At 42.8% G+C, this 20,842-nt stretch overlaps 1 protein-coding gene and 1 long non-coding RNA gene across 5 annotated transcripts in view; one reads left to right on the top strand and one right to left on the bottom strand.

The window, feature by feature from the left end:
• The first annotated feature begins 6,411 nt into the window (after nucleotides 1–6,411).
• On the top strand, nucleotides 6,412–13,143 carry LOC309376468. Of its 2 annotated transcripts, XR_014171204.1 has the most exons (4): nucleotides 6,412–7,452; nucleotides 10,802–10,852; nucleotides 11,299–11,481; nucleotides 12,780–13,143. It is a non-coding gene; the product is annotated as an uncharacterized lncRNA (long non-coding RNA). The 2 variants fall into 2 exon arrangements; XR_014171203.1 differs by lacking the exon at nucleotides 10,802–10,852.
• A 1,583-nt stretch (nucleotides 13,144–14,726) lies between these two features.
• The window catches only part of KDM2A (lysine demethylase 2A), a 55,495-nt gene continuing 49,379 nt past the window's right edge, over nucleotides 14,727–20,842 (bottom strand). For all 3 annotated transcript variants that reach the window (XM_081904952.1, XM_081904953.1, XM_081904951.1), the window contains exons 19-22: nucleotides 20,671–20,834; nucleotides 19,220–19,378; nucleotides 18,810–19,025; nucleotides 14,727–17,631 (exon numbers count right to left, since the gene is read on the bottom strand). In XM_081904952.1, the coding sequence (XP_081761078.1) occupies nucleotides 17,450–17,631; nucleotides 18,810–19,025; nucleotides 19,220–19,378; nucleotides 20,671–20,834 (721 nt within the window). In that variant the 3' untranslated portion in view covers nucleotides 14,727–17,449. The remainder of the gene's footprint in view (nucleotides 17,632–18,809; nucleotides 19,026–19,219; nucleotides 19,379–20,670; nucleotides 20,835–20,842) is intronic.

The following is a 20,842-nucleotide window of genomic DNA, read 5'->3' as shown; positions in this document are numbered from 1 at the left end:
CTATTAGTATTCCTATCTCTGTTGGGAAGTTAGGTTGACTTTATTCAAAATATGTGGTTTCAGTTTGCCTGACGTGACTAGGGGTTGAATAATACGTGAGGTTCATCACCATGACTGCAAAAGCAAGCAACAGCCTTGACTGCTGGGTGGAAATGGGCTGCCATACACACGAGAATGTTCATACCCTTAAATGCAGTTATTTTCCATGGAGTTAATTCACCTGGTCAGTAGCCAGTCAAATGTACAGAAATCAGTTGATGGAGATGCCTGAGTAAACCAGGCCTACCTTGTCCTGCCTCCCTCTCCCTGCACACCTATTACAGGGTTTTCTCACAGCCATTAAATCCTGCTGTTAGGCAGACATCTCCAGAAAGTGGTTCATCCAGTTCTTCTATATGAACTGTTTTCCTCATTGTGATTAATACCGTTTCCACACTGAAGTGCCGTTTATTAGTTTGAGGCGCACAGGTTGCAATGTTATTTCCTTAAACAACCCTACCTCTCTAGCTACCCTTTTGTTTTCAGCTTTGCATAGCTGAGTGCCTACAAGGAGAGAGACAAGGCACATGTCTAGTCAACTGAAACATGTGCCCTTCTTATTAATGCACTCACTCTGAAGGGGAAGCTACGGTGGCAAAGCACCATTACTAAATAAAACAGCAGAGACATTTAGCAGAAATACGTAGTGTGTAGGTGGTAAAATGGAGTCACTGCTATAGATTTCTACAGGTGCTCAGTGAAACCTTGATAAATGTGAACACGGATTGACCAGGAATAAATGCTGGGGTATATATGGAGCTATTCTCCTGGAATGCCAGTTTCCAGACACTTCTTCCCATACAGCATCTGGGTTCTTCTAATTCCTTATTTCCTGTTTCCTGGGGGTCATCCATAGTTATTTCTGCAGGGAGTTCCAGATACTGCACAGCGTTTCCAGCAACTCTATAGCTTTGCAGTGATTCCTTGCGATTAATGACATTATAACTCTCATGAGAACCAGTTTGATTGGGAACCCCAATCTGTGGTGGATCTCTGCCTCCTGCAGCTTTCTAGTAAAAAGGTTTTAGACATTGATACTTTCTAAGCTTTTGGGGGACTGGATCTTATAGCACCATGATAGGCCATCTGTCATGGGATATATCTTGAGTGTCCCTTAGCTTCTTCCATATTATTTTTTTTAAATAATTTTTTAAAATTAATTTTAGCATATAAATTATAAAATGTACCACAAAACTTATCACTTATACAATCCTTTTGGACTTCCATCAGCACCTCTGATGATCCACCGTTTTAACCACTTCTTATGCATTTCTTAACTTTATATTGCCTTTACATCTCTTTACAAATCATCCTCCACCTTGTCCATTTTTACAATACTTCTAATAATACTCCTCACAAAACTTCTTGCAACCCTGCAAACGTCATTCTTCCATATTATTTTGTTATGGTGTCTGCCAAAACACAATACCACATCCCAGGGAAAGGAACCCTTCTTGGGCTTGGGCAAAGTAAACATATCCTCATGCTCCACATTTCTCTGAAAGCCACATAAATATAAGATTCACACGTCTCACCTGATTTTTCAGCCTCCTCTCCCTTTTCTCTTTGTAATCTGCTTGCAATCAACAAATTTGCTTTGCATGCATCTGTCCTATTTCTTTTGCAGTCTCAGTCAAAGTGTTCAGATGCACATTAATCTCTGTCAGCTGTCCCTTCCATTGGAGTCATTAATTGCTTTCATGTTTCTTTTACTATTTCCCTCATGAAGAACAACCAAGCTGCACATTCACTGCAAGTTGTAGTCTCTTTCCTTCTACCTCTGAGCAACAGCAGCTTGAGCAGGCAACGTATTGGACTTGGCCTTAGACAAAGACTCCGTGTTCAGCCTGTCTTTCTCCTGCAGGTGGAAAAAATAGGAGAAATCCACCCGTTTTTGACAAGTTTGTTTAACTGACATTCCTTTATTTCAGAGACACATGCCCTGGGGAGATTAATTCCCTGAAGCTCCTGAATGATGGAAATGGTTCCAGGCACTGGAGCTCTGGAGTCAAACAGCCATTTTCTGCCTTGCTAAGCCACGTCCCCTTCTGAAAGCTGAAGATTTAGTTTTAAATGGTACCTAGTAATATCAGTATTTTTTTAGAACCCATAAATCTTGTCCTTTTGTTTTAGCCTTCAGGATGATATCCAATGAAGTTGTAGTGTAGATACTTGCCCATTGATTTCAGTGAATGTCTATTCAGAGTATAACTTTAGTCAACTAGCACCCTCAACATTTAAGTGGTGAGTTCATTAATGAAAATGCATTTTATGTTTATTCTGGAAAAAATGTAGGTCCTGTTCTTTCTTGAATAAACCTTATCTCAGTTAAAAACGTTTCCAATGTTTCTCTGGGGATTCAGAAGTTGCAGCCAAGGCCCTCCTTCTGTAACTGGATAATATTTGAACATGCAAATAGGGAAGTTCTTGCATTAACTGCAAGAATGGCAGTTCACCTTCTGTCAGTGCTGCTGAAGTGAACTAAAAATGTATGTCACGAACAGAAATTGCCTTCTGCAGAAAGGCCTTTGTTATCTTGTACTACAAAATAATAGCAGAAATAATACATTTCTGAGTGCAACTGTTATGTTCCTGAAATATTTGCTAAAATAGTTGCAGAAAGGCCTTTGTTATCTTGTACTACAAAATAATAGCAGAAATAATACATTTCTGAGTGCAACTGTTATGTTCCTGAAATATTTGATAAAATAGTAAGAACCACAGTGAATAAAGTGCCAGTATGAAAATGGGCTAGCTTATTCTTGTTCTTGTATAGTAAATCATCACTAAGTGTTAGGGGTTGGCAGAACAAGACCAGGGACTCAGCTATATAGCTGCAAATAAAATGTTTTAAGTGTGTTGTAAAGTACAATATACAAATGTCACAATAGATGGCGATGATGAGCTATGATAAATTCAAAATATTTTTCCAAAACATTTAAAAAAAAAAAACATTTTCACAGCTTTTTTTATGTGTGTGTAGATTCCACCCAGGATTTGGGTCCAAGGCACTGTTGTAATACTCTCCAGAGAACAACTCTAAAGAAAAGTTGTTAGTTATTCAAGATTGCCTTGAACAACAATTTTCTTTTCAGATATGATGTGCAGAAATAAGCAGAATATGAAACACTAGGATCTACATCAGTGATGACCAAACTTGGCCCTCCAGCTGTTTTGGGACCACAGTTCCCATCATCCCTGACCACTGGTCCTGTTAGCTAGGGATGATGGGAGTTGTAGTCCCAAAACAGCTGGAGCGCCAAGTTTGGCCATCACTGATCTACATAGTATCTCTGGTTTCTCTTTTATCTTTTTCTACCAAGGAGCACAGTTATTACTCCATAGGGAGAAACAAAGAAATTAGCGGCCCATTCAGTAATGTCACTCACTCATGGCTTCCTGCAAAGAACCTTAGGATCTGTAGTTTGTTTAGGGTGCTGAGAGTTGTTAAGAGACCCCCCCCCCCGAGAGATACAATTCTCTGCACCCTTAACTAACTACAGTTCCCAGGATTCTTTGCAGAAAGCCATGACTGTTATAGTGGTATAAGAGCGCTTTAAATGTATAGTGTGAATGTAACCTAAGACAAACTATTTATCCTCACCTGTAGGTTTACACAGGAGCGTGTGCCTTTGAAAAGTCAGCAAGGTCCTCATTGCCCATTCTCCATGGTGCCATAGAATATAGTGGATGTCTTCTATTGCATAACTCTGTACACTTACGGAGCTAATGGTACAGTTTTGTACATCTGCTTCTGAAGTTTTGAACTGGCTGAACTCCTAGGCTCCAATCTTAACTTCACATGCATGCAACTGGTGTGTGTTTTTAAACATCTCTTTCTCCCTCCTTTTGGAATAAATTGTTTTTTGGAAAGCCATCATCATCATTATAGCTTCTGCACCCAAATAACTCCCATACCATCACCTGTGAGGTTAATGATTGAGTGCATTTTTTCTTTGCACAAGTATTTATTGTTTGTTATGCTCTACCTCTGTCTCAGTAAGCATACAATCTTCTCATTTTTTTTTAACCAGAGGGCCTAGTAACAAGGCTTTCCTCTCACTGAGGTCTATAAATGTGTCTTTGTTCCTGGCATTCTGCACTCAAGCATAAAAAGACCCTCTCATCACAAGGCTCAAAAAAACACCAGTCTTTTAACTTTTGTACAGAGCCTTGGAGTTGCTGGATCTTCTTCCAAATTGTGCTCCCCCCCTTTCTCTCTGCTGCTCCCCTCAAAGGTTGCCTCCCTCTCAGTGTCATTGGCTGATCTGCTCTGATGTCACAATGGCTCTGTATTAACAAGAGTCATGGCCACTTTAGCTACTAATCAACTTAGGTGCTGTGCTGCTGCTAAGCTCAATTCTAGCTAAGAAGATCCCTAGAGACTTTAGCATCTGAATTCTATTATCTACAAAAAATAATATGCATATTGGAAGTAAATACCATAAGAGCTATTTTTTAAATCCCTTTTCATTTTTACTGTACTGTATAACAATATAAAATTACAATCTATAGAAGCCCTGCTTGTTTGGTGTTACTATATTCATCAAGAGAATGTGAAGAGTGATGCATTGCTCCATCTCAACCAATCAAGTCTCTCCAGGAAGGGTCTTGTGAATTGGTGTTGCAATCCCAGTTTTTGGCCATAAAATGAGGGTTTATTAATCCGGGATCCATGAATGGGCTTCAGAGGATCCATAAACTGGGCACACACATACAATTCCCCCCCCCCCGATGCATACATAAATTGCATGCAAAACTTTGTGTGTGTTTATGTGTATAGCTTTCTTCAGATTCTTGAAGGGGTCTGTGATCCCAAAAAAGGTAAAGAACCTCTACCACAGAATTAACCCATAACTCTGTCCTATGAAATCATCTTTCCTATTTGTTTGTCTCATCATTGCCTGTACTTTGAATGGAACGAGATTCAAACCCAATGCACACCTGCATACAAAAATCTCTACTTAAAACAGCTGCAGAAGCTTCCTGGAGCAAGGCTGGGTGATTCTTTGTGATTTTAAGTCACTATTTTTCCTTTAAAGAGCAGTTTTTAAAATCCTTATAGTAAGGGAGAAACATTTGTGAATATAATCAGATGAGGTCATTTTGTATTCAGGAAAGGTGATACAAACTGCCAGCACCTTGTTTTGTTCCAGAATAATATAAAATGCTTTGAAAGCTCAAAATATATTAAAAAATAAAGAAATTGTCCAGTAGCACCTCAGAGACCAACTAAGTTTGTTCTTGGTATTAGCTTTCGTGTGCATGCACACTTCTTCAGATACCGCGCATGCACACGAAAGCTTATACCAAGAACAAACTTAGTTGGTCTCTAAGGTACTACTGAACAATTTCTTTATTTTTTTAAATATATATTTCGACTGCGTCAGACCAACACCTACCTGAATCCAGTTTTGAAAGCTGCAGTTCTGGCAGTGTCCTTAAAGTCATCTTAAAGATTTCTGAACTGTTTTCTAACTCCCCCTCCACAAGATACACATTGCAAGAGGATTTCATTTTAAAACACTGTTCAATTTCAAAGCCAAAAGAGTATTTTCAGATGCCTTAAAAGAGTAAAACAGCAATTCTGTGCACCTATTTACATGAGATACAGTGGGATTTGTTGTTGTTGTTGTTTAGTCGTTTAGTTGTGTCCGACTCTTCGTGACCCTATGGACCAGAGCAGACCAGAACAGTGGGATTTACTTTCAAGTAAACATGCATAGGATTTCACAGTACTTCATGAATGGCATCATTACTTCTGGTAAGCCAGACCTTACCCTTTCAGCAGATGCAAGCCTGTTTGCTGGCTTAAAAAAAAATCCTGCACTAATAAATTACGTAACCTGAAAGGTACCACAGGACTCCACTGTGACCTACTGCTTCACATCTCCCAAGTGCATGTATTTCTCCTGCTTTTATTTATATCAATAATACTGAAAATAAATAAAATAGAGGCCTATTTCTGAGCCATTCAGACTTTGAGATCAGAGCAGCACACACATTTGGGAGACTTAGCGTGGATAATTCCAGGGTACGTTTCCAAGGAGGATTCTGTGAGGCATTTACATTCCAGTCCTTGGAATTATTACTCTTCCCTACCTTTGCTCTTGCATCTCTGTTTTTCATCAGGCCACTACACAGTATAGTAAATGTCTGTTGCTCCAGCAGGGAAACCTAAAAATAACATTGCTTCAACGAACATTTTATCTGAATACAACAAGAACAGTTTAATGAAGTTTAGAGTTGCCATATATCTGGATTTTCCTGAAGATATACGAAATACTGCAGTCGGCAACAGTGTCCAGGTGGAAATTGGGTAAATGTCCAGGAAAATCCAGATGTTTGGTGGTAGCTTTGGCCAAACAGCAACAAAAGCTCAACAACTTTGGCCAAACAGCAACAAAAGCTCAACAACTTTTCTGTCCGGATTTTCACTGTTTGAAATATGGCAGTCCTGATGTAGTTAGGCTTCTGGTCCTACACCCATATATGCACAGACTAAGCGACAGAAAGGGGCCACAAAGTTAACAAAGGTCTACCCACTCCTACTCCAGAGCAGAATTCACTATAATTCGGAATTGTTCACACCAGCTCATTCACCTAGGGCCAGGAGGAGGAAGAGCAACTACTGTTGATCATCCTCGCCCAAGTGAGACCAGCACCGCCATACAACAGAAACCGCTCTCCACCCTGGAGCAGGAGACCAATTTTTCCTGTGGAGGAGAAGCCGGCAAAATGCCATATATGTGGTCAGGAAATAATATGTTTAAAGTGATGTAAGTACTGTAGGGCTCCAGGGGAAGCCAACACACATTTCCTTATTAGGCCCTGCATAACTAGGACAGTGGTTTTCAAACTTTCTGCCTTGACTTTCCATATCAAAAGACTACTGTAGAATTCAGCCAGGTCATCATGGAAACCCTGTGTGTTGTAGAGGATATTATAGGGTGCGCGCACACACATGCTGAGCACTAGCGGGACCCTTTTGGTTCAGACGATGCCACTCCTCCCAAATTTAGCTTTGGGGTAGGGAAGTTGGGGGCAATGGGAAAGCTGCATTTCGGAAGATAGGAATCTGCTTTCTACCAAGTCAGACTCTCCAGCCACCTAGCACAATCCACTACACTGACTAGCACCAGCTCTTTGCAAGAGGCTCTTCCCCCATCACCCACTGCCTGATATTTTCAGGACAGCAGCAAGGAACCTTTGGTCCTCCAGATGTTGCTGCACTACAAATCCCATCAGCCCCAACAAGCTGGCCAATGGCCAGGATTGCTGGGCATTGTAGTGCAGCAGCATCTGGAGGGCCAACGGTTCCCCATGCCTGCTTTTGGAGAAGGTCCAAGGACTGATTGCCTGCACAGCATGTGCTGTATCACCTACCAAATGCTATGGCCTTTTCACTTTCAGGTAAATTTGTCTGTTGGTACTGATCTCATGGAGGAAGCTTCTGAACAGCTTCTTGAGAAGTCTTGCTAGAAAATCTCTGAACCAGAGGTCATGAACTAACCAAATGACAGTGGAAGGCAGGGAGTGGAATTTCTGTCTTGCTGTATGTATCCCCTTGCTGTATATTTAAAGTATCCTGAACTGGAAAGGAATATTACCTGCTAGGCAGAAACAGAAGGGATATGAGTAGGGGGAGAGGCCCTATACTGTAATCATGTAGCAACTTCCCCTCAATTCCGGTCTACACTGTTAAAGCTATTACCTTACTGTGAGATACAAATTACTTTGGGTCTTCAAAGTTGTGGAGGCAAAATTAATTACGAGCAACAGATAAAATCTGATAAATCTTTGAAGCATTTTACATACTATTGACAAAAGAGGAAATAAGTCTGAAGCAAAGGTGATGTAGATAAGGTGCTATTTTTTAAAAAAAACAATGAAATAACAATTGTTTGGGTTTTGAACACCGTTCCATGGCAAGGAAATGCCTGGGCAACTTTTTAAGCTGCAACCTCTCTTGGGTTCAGTTTTTTGGCCCTGCAGATGTGTGCACTGTTACTTGAATTCAGCTCTGTGGGGCAGAAGATAAGCTTGACTGAGAAATCAGTGAAAGATAGAACTAGGATCTTTATGACAACTTGATTGGGTTATTTCTGAAGCTGCCATTCTGACTTTCTCTAGAAAATGGCTCACTGCCCTTCTCTGGATCAAAAACCCATCTCCCCAGCCACAGAGCTGCTTGTTGAACACCGGGTACCTCTTTGAGAGAAGATAGTTTAAAGCCTTCAGTCCCCTGCAGGGTTGAGGATGTTTGCATGGATAGATGGCTTGACACACTCCACTCAGCTTTTATTAATGGGATCACTATGACCTTACTTGGCAGGGAAAACATTTGGTGACTGTAGCTTCCACTTTTGAAAAGCAGCATTGTGGATGAAAAAAACAACCCTCTGGAACCTCCTAGAATAGCTATTCAATATCACTTGAATTAGGTGGTTTATTATTACATTGTAACACCACATAGGAGGGCTAGGAATGGAGAAAACACAGAATAGAGATCTTTTGAAACAGCTTATTAAAAATTAGAACCAAGCTGGTTCAGGATTTCAGGCTTAGTTCCAATAAAGACTATTGGGTTCAGGTTGGAAAATTGCTGCTTAGCTTCAGTTTAACTTGTGAGTCATCAACATAATACGAATGCCCAAGATTTTGTGACCATTTCCATATGTTAAGTTGGAAGCCAACAACAGTGTAAATTCAATCCCGTCTCCGACACTCAAGTCAAAATGTGCAAGTAAAAATCCAGATTTGTCAGCCAAATTCCACAAGTTAGTCACAAACAGAAGTGTTTTGCAGATTATTAGATGAAGCCCACTAGTAATAACTCATATTTAATTTCTTAAAACACAAAATAGCAGTCAATATCAGGAGCTGTAAGTTTGGCTCATGCCATCCATGGTGAGTCAGGTATATGACTGGTTTTCGAGCCTTTTAGCAGACTCTCCATGTGTGTGTTTCTGTGCATGCACATAACAAATTAATCTTTACCAACAAAGTGCCATTCAAAACCCGCAGTGTCTTCAGAGTACCTCTGTTAAAGACATCAACAAGTGGGGCAAGCAGAAGTCAAGGCAAAGTTGTAGGAGGTTAAGGGATGAGGAAAGACAGCAGGACAATAAGGAAAATGAAACAACATTTACAGCTAACCGAACAGAACAGTCCTGTAGGACAGTGGGCTCTAGGTCAGGAATCAGAGACTGCGTTTTATAAGGAGGGCCATGGGATTGTGACCAAGTCCCAGTGAGGTCCTTCTTAAATTCTCTTGTCCTGGATGATTTTATAGATGCGGTATCATTTTAAATCATCCCTCTGTATCTAGGTAGAACTATATTTTATATATTTTTTAAATGGCAGCTAGGATATTCAGGCCTCCAGTGCACATTAGAACTTTAGTCTGGTTTGATATATGAGCTTAGATCAGGGGTCAGCAAACTTTTTCATCAGGGGGCCAGTCCACTGTCCCTCAGACCTTGTGGGGATGGATGGACTATATTTTGAAAAATATAAATACCCTGCAAGCCAGTCCTGCAGCTGCCTCCAAACCTGGAGGAACGTACTCTGCATGTGCTCAGGAGCGCGTTTTGGTGCCCCCCGCTCACTGGCATTGTTGACAAGCAACAGCCGCTCCACCAGCCCATCCCTGCAGAGCTCCCAGGTGGTGTGCACCATGTGCTGTGGCCCATGCATACGGAGCGCCGGGCAGGTGGCGCGCAGCTCACCCTCCAGCTGTTCCGGCGCGGCCGCCGAGCGCACCACCAGCAGGTGTGCTGAGCCGGGCGCCAGGCACGGGGCCAACAGGCATGCCAAGCTCCGGCTGAAGCCCACAATGCGCCTGTCATGATGCGGCCCAGACCCGCTGCCCACCTGCCAGCCTCTCTGTTCATGGCTGCGCCAGGTTTACCTCCGCGTGTGGGTGGCGAGGCTTCAGATTGGCTGCAGGAACTTCCTGCAGCCAGTCCGAAGCCATGCCAGCATCACAGAAGTCATTTCCAGTGCGGTGAGGCATCTGCGGCTTCTTTTCTAAGAAATGCCATGCTGCACCGCTTTAGCTCAGCACAGGGACTGACCAAGCAGACGGCAGATTCCATGGGCTGGATTTAGGAGCCTGGTGGGCCATATCTGGGCCCTGGACCATAGTTTGCCGACCCCTGGCTTAGACCAACAGAAAACAGCCTTTGCTGAAGGGTTTTCAAATTCTCCCAAGGGGTTTTCTCTGCTTTGTAACAATTAGAGAAGTAATATTGGGTTAAACCTCATCTGAAAAATGGTTTTTGCAGGAATGGGGACTGACAACCTTATGGAAAAAGTAAGAGACAATACTAATACTACAAATGTACTCCGGAAAGCCCATTTCAAGATCTGACCCCCTTTTTCCACTATTTAATTTCCCCCACTATTTAATTTTCCCCATCCCACAGATTTCAAGCTTTCTCATGTTATGTATGTTACATCATAGAGCATTTGTAAATATAAAATTATGCAACAATGCCCTCTCTGCCTGTAAAGCCTTGTACCAACTCACTCTACAGTTTGAGCAACTAAAATATTCTCTTAGCTACCTACCAGAAGGTTCAAGCTTGAGTAGTAAATCTATGTGGACAGAAATCTAACAGATGGTGTATGTCTATACTATCTAGTAACTTAGATCCCAAGCTATTTGCCATGCACACACAAGGTAAGTCCCATTGAATTTGCTCCCAGGTAGAGAGGATTGTAGACTTAATTATTTTCCCTCACTGGCTTGATTCAGGCATCTTAGGATACTTCGGTGGAAGAACAAAACAAAGCTAACAAATGACTAGTAAGTAAATACATAAATAAGGTAATAAAGTAAATAGAGCAAATTAACATTGTTTTAATATAGAACCTCAATACCATTCTACACCTGGCCCAGGTAAGATGTTCCTGGTGTGCTCACACAAGGTGGCCAACTTTTGATATCATGGCTTTACTAATTAGGCCAGGAAAATACTGGCCAACTGGTACCAATAACTACATGGTGAACAGCATGAATATTTGAAGGGGAGATGCACATTTGCAAATAAATATGTAGAGACATATGGCCTAGCACAGCCCCTTGGTATATGGATTTATTTTTCATCCTCCAGTGACCTGGTTGTGCCAGCGTCTGCAGAGTTGTTCACCTCTTGCACTGAATGTGCTTACATGTTGTCTATACATATGTAGAATTGCTTGTATGAAAGACTGTACTCATGTTGGTTTTTAAAATACATTGCTATTTTGCAGATACACCAAAACATATCCATGAGCGAGGGTCAGGAGCCTTCTATATTTTACATCAGGATGCTTCAAAATTCAAAATCTAGAACCTTGTGGGCATTTAAGTGTGAATCTTATGATCTGATCTTTCCTTAAAAACTTCCTCAGAGAACACTCAACTTCTTCCAGACCAAGCATACAGATTAAGAGGTACACAGTACATATCCTTCTCTTGTGATACAGGGACCCCAAACATCAATTAATCTAAATCAAAAATATTTTGCCCACCTCATGGTTTGTGGATATACACAAAGAAATTGTCTGCAGAGTATCAGAACATCCAAAAGCTGCTGTTGGCTCAAGTAGCAATTTTCTGGTTTTAATCAATCCATGAATGAGGAAGAGGGTGGTATGGATTTAGGAAATTGGACTATAGGGAGATGTTTAAAGGCCCCAAATATGGAAATTACAAATTAGGCTCAGCAGATGGTACTTTTCCTCCAAGAGGGAGGAAGCAATTTGTAGCCACAAACATTGCCCAAATTTGAGGCTTCAAGTTAAACGGTGGCAACATACACCAATGCTTGCTTTTGAAGGGTGGTGGTGGGGAGTTGGGACAATAGAAAGCACAGCTTAAATGCTGCTGAAGAGAGAGAAATTAATATTTTCACAAGCAGAAGTATAAAGATTTTAAAAAATCAAAGGAAATTAATTTGCTATTAATTTCAACTATTTGTGTTCTATTATCTGACAGTTGTGCAACCAATGAGAGACAGTGTTTTAAAAGTAGCAAAGATGCTGGTGCATATAAAATATTGCCTTATATGGAGTCGGAAAACTGGTCAATTTAGGCCAGAGCTGGTGGTGGATCTGCTAGGCCACACACAGACATCTTTCTTCTAGAGATCCTTTTAATTGGGAGATGCCAGGGATTAAACCTGGGGCTGCTCAAGACAGTCCAAAATGCATCACTGCATGACAGCTACAGTCTTTGAGGTTTGCGTCCACCTTCTAACATTTCTTTCGGTTTCAGTTATAAAGGATATACCATCAGCATTAGCTTTTGACAGAATGCACACAAAGTATACCTCATTTCCTAAGAGAAGCTTGCAAACCAACCTGCAGAAGACACTTCGTTAATTCCATTTCTTACAAAGTCTCTTTAGTTGGCTTTCATATACATACGCTAAGGAAGTGACATGTTTAACACTCTTTTACAGATCTGAGAGTATGAGCTCACATGATCTTTGCTTTCCTGATAGGCCAGCATATTTCATACGGCATTTCCTGCATTCTCTCAGTCACTTGTTAAGTCAGGGCATCTTCAGTAAGTGCCCCAAAGGCTATTCCGTAAAGGGCTCCAATGAGTTGGCCTTGCTATTATGAACTTTTTGTCTTCATGAACTAGATTTACCTGATTTTTCAGCTAGCAGCATACTTCTGCTAGATTAGCACTTGCTCCTATCAGAAGCCAATACATAGAATGAAAACTTGTTTTTATTTGACAGCTTTATCCTGTATCCTCAACACTAGTGTTCCGATGGCAGCTTATAATTAGAGATCTTTCCCCCATCCTCCAGGTATCTACAGTACTCATTTTCCTGAGCCTTTTCCGATTTTTCCAACATGTTTTGAAAATTGAGTCCAGAAATCAGTTTTGGCCACAGTGCCCTGAATTTACATTTATACCAACAGGTTGTAACATGTGAGCCAGAAGGGACTGGATAAATAGTTCAGATAGTATCATAGTTGGAAGGGATCCAAGGGTCATCTAGTCTAACCCCCTGCAATGCAGGAATCTCAGCTAAAGCATCCAGGACAGATGGCCATCCAACCTGTTTAAAACCCTCCAAGGAAGGAGAGTCTACCACTTCTCATTGTGTGGATATTCATATAGTTTGAAGAGTACCTATATTTAGTAATATTAAGAAAGTATAAGGCCAGATATAGATGCTACAGCCTGTTAAAAATAAATGTCTGGTTGTTTAAAAAATTTTTTGGGATAGTCCCTTACAACAGCCCTGAGATCTACAGGTATAGGGTGGTCTACAAATAGAATAAGAACAGCCAACTTAAATGCCCTTGATACACCTGTACCTTGCTTACAAAACAAGAAATTTATGTGTTACTTTTACATTAAAGGTAAAGGTACCCCTGTCCGTACGGGCCAGTCTTGACAGACTCTGGGGTTGTGCGCCCATCTCACTCAAGAGGCCAGGGGCCAGCGCTGTCCGGAGACACTTCCGGGTCACGTGGCCAGCATGAGATCGCTGCTCTGGCGAGCCAGAGCCGCTCACGGAAACACCGTTTACCTTCCCGCTAGTAAGCGGTCCCTATTTATCTACTTGCACCCGGAGGTGCTTTCGAACTGCTAGGTTGGCAGGCGCTGGGACCGAGCAGCGGGAGCGCACCCCGCCGCAGGGATTCGAACCGCCAACCTTTCGATCGGCAAGTCCTAGGCGCTGAGGCTTTAACCCACAGCGCCACCTGCGTCCACTTTTACATTAAATTATGATAAAAACTTACTCTTGTTTAGGAAAGGATTACGTTGTATCTCGGGTAGGAGCAATGGAAGAAGCCCGTAAAATTAAAAAGCTGACAGGAAAAGGCATCAGAGAAAATAAAGCACTAATTGGGCATGAGAGGAAAATGTAACAAATTGTGAATGCAAAAGAACGCCATAAGATTGGGATAAATATCAGTATTTGGGAGGTGGCTGTGCCTTACAAATTTGCTTAGCCAGATGTACCCAATGTGCTAGGTAAGAGTGCAAAACTAATAGCAAAACATATGATTCCTGGAAGATGGGAGTTTGAATCACGCGGCTATTGCAGTGGAATTCTATCTCAATGTTATTTTGCTCAGTTTTTGTTATTCTGCTCTACAAGGAAATAAAGTTTCACGCCTTGGTTATCTCATAAACTTATCTTAAAACTCAATTACCATCTTGAAGTGCAACAATATCACTATATTTTACAAATTACCAATGAGCTTACAGCCCAAAATGTCGTTACAATGTTCCATCTAAGACAAAACAAGCTTAAGGGCTTCAACTATAGTAATGGGTCCTTAGACCTAGAATTGTGTGGTGGTCCTGGAAACACTCCTCTATTTGATATAAGCAGGGCTGTTTATATGCTGCAATATACTCTTGGCATGCAGAAAATGGTAGACAATGCAGAATTTAGCATAATTTTTAAAGAAAACTTCCTAGTCCTTGTGACTTTTAAGGTATGCTTGAAAATGTAGGGGTAATGCTTGCTAAAATCTTAAAGCAGTATTTCCAAGGGTTGAAAATAGGGCTTCAAGTACCCAGTTTAGTTCAATGTCCACCTCCCATGTCTAGCTAAGTTGGCATAATTATATATTTTTTTAAAACCTACAAAGCTATGCAGAATGAACAAGGTTGTGTAACTGATGCAAGTTAAGAGAATTCAGTTTTTCTGGACACAGAATTTGGATTGCCTGAGTACAAAATTTTAATAGCATGGGATACACAAGTCCCTATATATAGGGAGGATAAATTACCCAGTGGGTTCTCTCATTCAGACTGGAGTTGCCCTTGGATTTGAGCTCACATTGCAATCAATATGCAGACCCGCATGTTTTTTCTTGAAATTTTTATTCCAAAATCCACCCCATGAAACAAGGTTTCCCTTCAGAGGCTGGTATCTTCTCTTCCCCCTTTCACTTGTCTCTCATTCCTGTGGTAATATGTTTGAGGAAAGATTCTCTAAAACCATTATTGGCAGATGATTAGAAAATGAAAAAATCCCAACTAGCTCCCCTCCCTTTAGCCCCAAATATCCCCCAACCCTAAACATGTCAACCGAGAGAGCGCAAGACTTGGTTTCTTTTACCCTTAATGTTTACATTTAATTTTAAAGCACAACATTGGAGATTGACTCTAAGTTAGCAACAAAAAATATATATTTACAATTTCTTCAAAAAAACAAAAACAAAAGAACACAAAAGAACAACCAAACCCTTTTAGACAATAGTGACTTTCTTTAGGGAGATTTATTTAGGGAGCATGTTTTTGTTTTAAATCACTAAGTGATTTCATATATAATTTCTCTTTCCTTTATGTCATCACTTGCCCTCTGAGGTGGGGGCCAGTTTAGGCATTGAAGTATCACAATTTGCTTTGAAGTTTAAGCCACAGTCATTTGAGGGCCACATTTGAGAAGGCTGTAGGACAGCGAAGCCAATACCCCACCCGATCAGTCTGCTACTTGTTTTATCCCTCTTGCCGCAGGACGAGATTCTTCCCAGACTAATGCTCCTGACATGCCAACGTGCTGCATTTCAGCACTTCTCCGGCTGACCAATGCATATGGAGAGTTGTGAAGGTGCTCCCACTTTGGAAAAACAAAACAAAACACAAAATATCCAGAGCCTAGAGATCTCCGTGGGAGTTATCTGGGCTGATGCACTTGAACCTCCTATTTATGGCTATTCTCACCTTCCTCTTTTGAAAGAAAACAAAAGCAAGAGATTGATTCTACAATATTTTTTTTTCCACAGGAGCCAACACAACAAGGCAGAAGGTTTCCACTTCTAGAAGAAGATCAGTGGGCGTTTTCTGTAGAAAAATTCAATTTGCAGCAAAGCTCCTGTGTACTGAGGCACTCTGGAACTCATCACACTAGCATTGTCCTCTCGGCAAAGAAGCCTGCTCCTCATGTGGAAGTGAGGGGGAACCTCTGGGATTCAGTAGATCTAGATATTTATCCCCCACCCCCATCAGTGCAGGGGAAGCTGCTCTTCCCTGAGGCTCAGGTGCCGCAGCATTCAATGCAATCGGGCTGGGCAATTGAGAGAGCTATGGGGTGGATTCCTCCCCCTCCCTTATTGCTTCAGAAGCAGCGAGGGTGGATTGGGCTTTCCTCCAGATTCCTCCTTTCCCTTGCTGCGCAGACACTGGAGAGCTCTTTTTTGCCATGCGAGGCTCAGAGGGGGAGGCGGGGTGAAGGACAGTCTAATTTGTGCTATCGCTATGGGGAAGAGAGCAGAGTGCAAAGTGTGCATTCAAACCCTGACAAGCTCAGACAGCTGGAAGGAGTGTCCAGTCACTCAGGCAGGGGGAAATAAAATAGGGTTCCAAAATATTACCTTTCTTTCTAAAGTGCAAAAAGCTCTCTGCTGCCCAAGAGAGAAGTTCTTTGGACCGGCCATTCATTGCAAAGAAAGAGAGGCAGCTAATGGGGCATTGACCCGTCTCCCAGCTCAAGAGCCAACAGCTATGCACCTCAAGATGGAGGCATTTCTTCATTGGCCAGCATCTCCCAAGAATGCTTCTTTCCACAGACTATGGAACAGAGACCACTTCCGCTGGTGTAAGAAATCCCACTAGGTGCCTCCCAAGCCTCCAAGCTCTGTTGCAGCTTTCCCTCTACAAACGCCGCCATCTTTTCAGAGGATGAGCACGCTCGCTTAACTCCCCTTCTTGGGAAAGTTGACGGCAAGAACATGGTTCCCTCCGTATGAACACTTAGCCACCCCCGCTCTAGTCTCATGTTGGAAGGGGCCTGCAGGCTGACCTGGGGGCACATGGAGAGTCCCTTACCAGACAAGAGGCACTGCTGCTGTAGACATTACACTACTGCTCTGCGTAATCAGCCCAGAGCAGTTGCTGCCCGTTCAGCTGCTGAAGGGCAAGGAAAGAAAGCTTAGCAGAGTGTGGAAGGGCAGGAGAAGTGACTCCCAAGCCCAATGACATATTAAGAAATTGCATACCAAGACAGCAGGGAAACAGGGTGCAAAAGTGCATCTGTTCTACACCATCCGGGTCTGATCCTCCCCCCACAATCTGATGGGTAAGTATAGTTGTTTCTTGTGGGATATAATGGTAGAGGGGGAAGGGTTGAGAAGAAAGGAAAGGGGCACGTCCCCCTTGAAAATGCTGCTACAAAACATCAAGTTAGAGCATGTAGCTGATGAGCAAGCACCCCACAAGAGCACCCGTCCAGCAATCTCGCCACTTCCTCAAATGCCTGGTGAGATTTTCTGGTCTGCAGAAGTCCCAAGGAGAGGAGGGACATTACAGTCACAGTCAGACAGGCATCTTCCCTGCCTGTGGATGTGGGGGAAATGGGGGAGGGGAGGAAAGGGTCTGCTCTCCAAGAGGGGTTTGTCTGGGATCTTTCCTTCTCTTCAGTCTGTGTGTGGCAAATCTCTAGCTGATTTTCTGGATCAGCTTTTCATCAGACAGGCAATAGAGGCTGTTGATTGACAGGTCTGAGATGAAGTGCTCACAGGCCTTGCGGGTGATCTGCTTGCAACCACGCAGGTCTATCAGGGTGACGTTAGAGATGCGCCGCAGGTACAGCAGGGACTGGTCTGTGAGCTTATTGCAGCCTGTGGAGAAGATGACAAGTGCCATTATTTGCATAATGCCTAGCGCCACAAAGGTGTTCAGAGAACAAATGCACTGGTATAAACACTCAGAAAATACAAAGTGTCCAGACTCTTACATTACACAAATGATTCTTCTGGTTTGCAAGTGTGATTCTTCTATTCAAACTCTGACTTAAGAGCACTTGCTTGTTTGAATACCAACACACCTCAACCTGATAAGCCTCGCAACTTTTGACAGCTTAATATGAACAAGTCTGACTTTTGTATTGACAAGACACACATAGGCAGCCACTCTTTGTGAATCAGGCAGCAATGAACCATTAGACCCTTAGTAGCAGTTTCTTATGCTAGAGGGAGACAGAAAAGCTGGAACATGATTATTTCCCTTAAGGCTCATTTTCCATCTGGCATGATCTGTCAGCCTGTATTGCATATTGAGGTGGTATGTGTTTCTGCTACATAGGGATACTAGTTTCAAATATGTCACAACAAATACTTTTAAAGAAGACAGTATTGTAGTATATCCAGATCTGAATACTTGAAGATTAAGTGCAGCCTCAGATTACTATTTTGTTAACCCCACAAACAATGAGGGCTGCGGGGCAGGGAAGGCCTGTAAAAAAAGGGAAATAACACCTGCCTCATTATGAGGCTCCTGGGACTAAATCCTTCATTTATCCCTCTGGTCTGGAGCAAAAACTTCTTGGATAAATTTAGATGTATTTTCTCTTTCTTCCAGCAAAAGAGAAACCTTGGTGAGGCAAGAGGGAATACAGCCTTTACATTAGGAGTAAACTTGTAAGGTGGGCAGAATTGCCCACCTGTCAAAATCCCTTGTGCAGCTGTGCCCAATAGTCAGCTGGCTGTTGGGTGGGGTGAGGACCTCTGCACCAAGAGCTTTGCAAGCCCCTCACAGTGATGGAACAGACAGGCAGACAGCTGCCTGCTGGATCACTGCACAGGGCTTCCAAAGCTCCAGTTGAGGGGTGGTCGAGTCAAAGCCCACTTTCCCTTGCAAATGCACAATTGGGAGCACACCCTGGCAGCCACATCTTTACCTGCTTCACAGCTGAACCGCTGGTGGATCAAATGCGGCCAACAGATCAGAGGTTCCCCACCCATTTTACATGGTCCACAGCCCTTAGCATGTCGGGGGAAACAATCAAAGATGCACAAACCTGCCATGTTGATTTCAGTGAGCGAGTTTCGCGTGGAAGACCCCACAGCTGTTAATAGGTTGGTTGACTGGTCCGTAAGGTGATTGCAGTGACTAAGATCAAGTCGTGAGAGCAGAGGCATGTGGCGAATGATGAGCCGGAGTGTGGCATCAGTTATGTCCAGCCCAGCCAACCGGAAGTCTATCATGTTACGGAGTTTGCTGCGATTGTCTTGGCCTGTAGGAAGATATGCAAGTAAGTTGGAAGGCACAGTCTCTTGTTTCTCTAGAGCATGCAAGTAGAAATTACACCCTCTGGTCTGAAATTTTCCCTTTTAAGACCTGCATTGCACCCAACTCTTGTCAGCTTTCTCCCTTCCCCACCTGACTAGCAAGCACAACATACTGGTATATCCAGAAGGCAAAACATACTGGGTTTATCTGATGGAGGTGTGAGCAAGTCCCGAATCTGAGGGTCCTTGATTCCTACTGCCCACCGAAGATCAAGTGTCCTGAGAAGGGGGCAGGTGGAGGTACTGAGAGCAGACACTGCTGACCAGGAGCAGCCTGCCAAGATGAGGTCTTTGAGGCCTGTAGCATAGCAAAAGATGAAAAATATTAGTGCCTTCTACTTCAGAACAGTTATGTTTCATGCAGTTAACAGCATGGAACTACCCCCAATCCATCAGAGAGTAAAACAAAACCAATGATCTATTTTGAGCCCTCATTTCAGGTTAAGTAGGAGTGACTTCTCCACCCTAAGTTTAAGTATTTGGCCCCCAAGCCAATTTTTGAGGCTCGTCAAGACTCCACTGCAGAGCTTTCCAAACTTTTCATGTTCGTGACAAACTTTTTAGACATGCATCATTTTGTGACACAGTAATTCAGTTTTACTAGCAAACCTGAGGTTAAACTAACCCCTTTCCTGCCCTGGGAGAAGCGCGGGGAGCGTTCGCACGACATGCCGACACACTAACGTGTTGCAACACAGTTTGGAAAGCTCTGTTTTACTGATTCTGCTGGCAGTGGGAAAAATAAATTTAAAGAGTAGACACAGCACTGGGGGGGGGGGGTGTCCATTGCTATTACAAGGATGTAAGTCGTTCCCACCTCAGTCATCATATCAATCAACTGATGAACTGAGAGAAGTGATAACCCCCTTCCTCAGCTGACCTGCCCAGGTTAGCTGAGAGGGCACTGTGGTTTCTCCTGTGTGTGGCAAGTATGTGGGTAACTATACCCACTGCTGGCAAGTGGACCCAGGAGAGTATAAGCATGTACTATTTGCTTTTCCAGGGAACCTGCATAAAAGTCTGTTTTAACAGAACACGGATGTCCAACCAGTAGATCGTGATCTACCGGTAGATCCCCGGCTGATCCTGGTAGATCGCGGGATCCTTATCACGTACAAAAAGTTACAGGGGAAAAGCAAAAAAAACCCCTGTGCAATCCTCCCCCCAAAAAGCTCAACAACTCTGGGCAATCCACCAACCTCACACACGCTCCTCCCCCCCCCATGACAATGGGTAGATCACTGCCAGTTTTTTTATACTGGGAGTAGATCACAGTTTCTTGGGAGTTGGATATGCCTGCAATAGAACTAATCTGTGCATTGAAAAGCACACAGAGCTGGAAGTTGAAGTGGGAGTCACTCTGCCATCTTCTGTCTTTATGCACTTTTCGGGGGGGGGGGGGTTAATCACTTTCACTACCAGCAAGCTGGGGTTCAGGTAGTGGGTGCCAGGGGGAAACTTCAAGGGTACCCCTGCACTCACAGGCACCACAAAGTTGACCTGTATAGTGGAATGTTCAGTTTAACTCAATAATGTTGAAACTAAAGCAAATAGTGAAGATGTACCCACCCAGCTGCCTAAAACACAAACCTGGTAGTCTGTTGATGAGCCAGGTGAGCTGTTTTCTGGAAATATTGGTCCAGCTGAGGTCAAGGCTGACTGGCTGCCTCCTGATTATGCCACCCAGTGCCAGAGGTGTGATGGACTTGTACCTGCTTAAGTCAATCTTCGTCCACAATCTCCTGTCACCACACCTAATTGA

The sequence above is a fragment of the Podarcis melisellensis genome, assembly GCF_964234715.1.
Source record: "Podarcis melisellensis genome assembly, chromosome: 1".
NCBI classification, from domain to species: domain Eukaryota; kingdom Metazoa; phylum Chordata; class Lepidosauria; order Squamata; family Lacertidae; genus Podarcis; species Podarcis melisellensis.
This window is presented reverse-complemented; position numbering and strand designations above follow the sequence as displayed.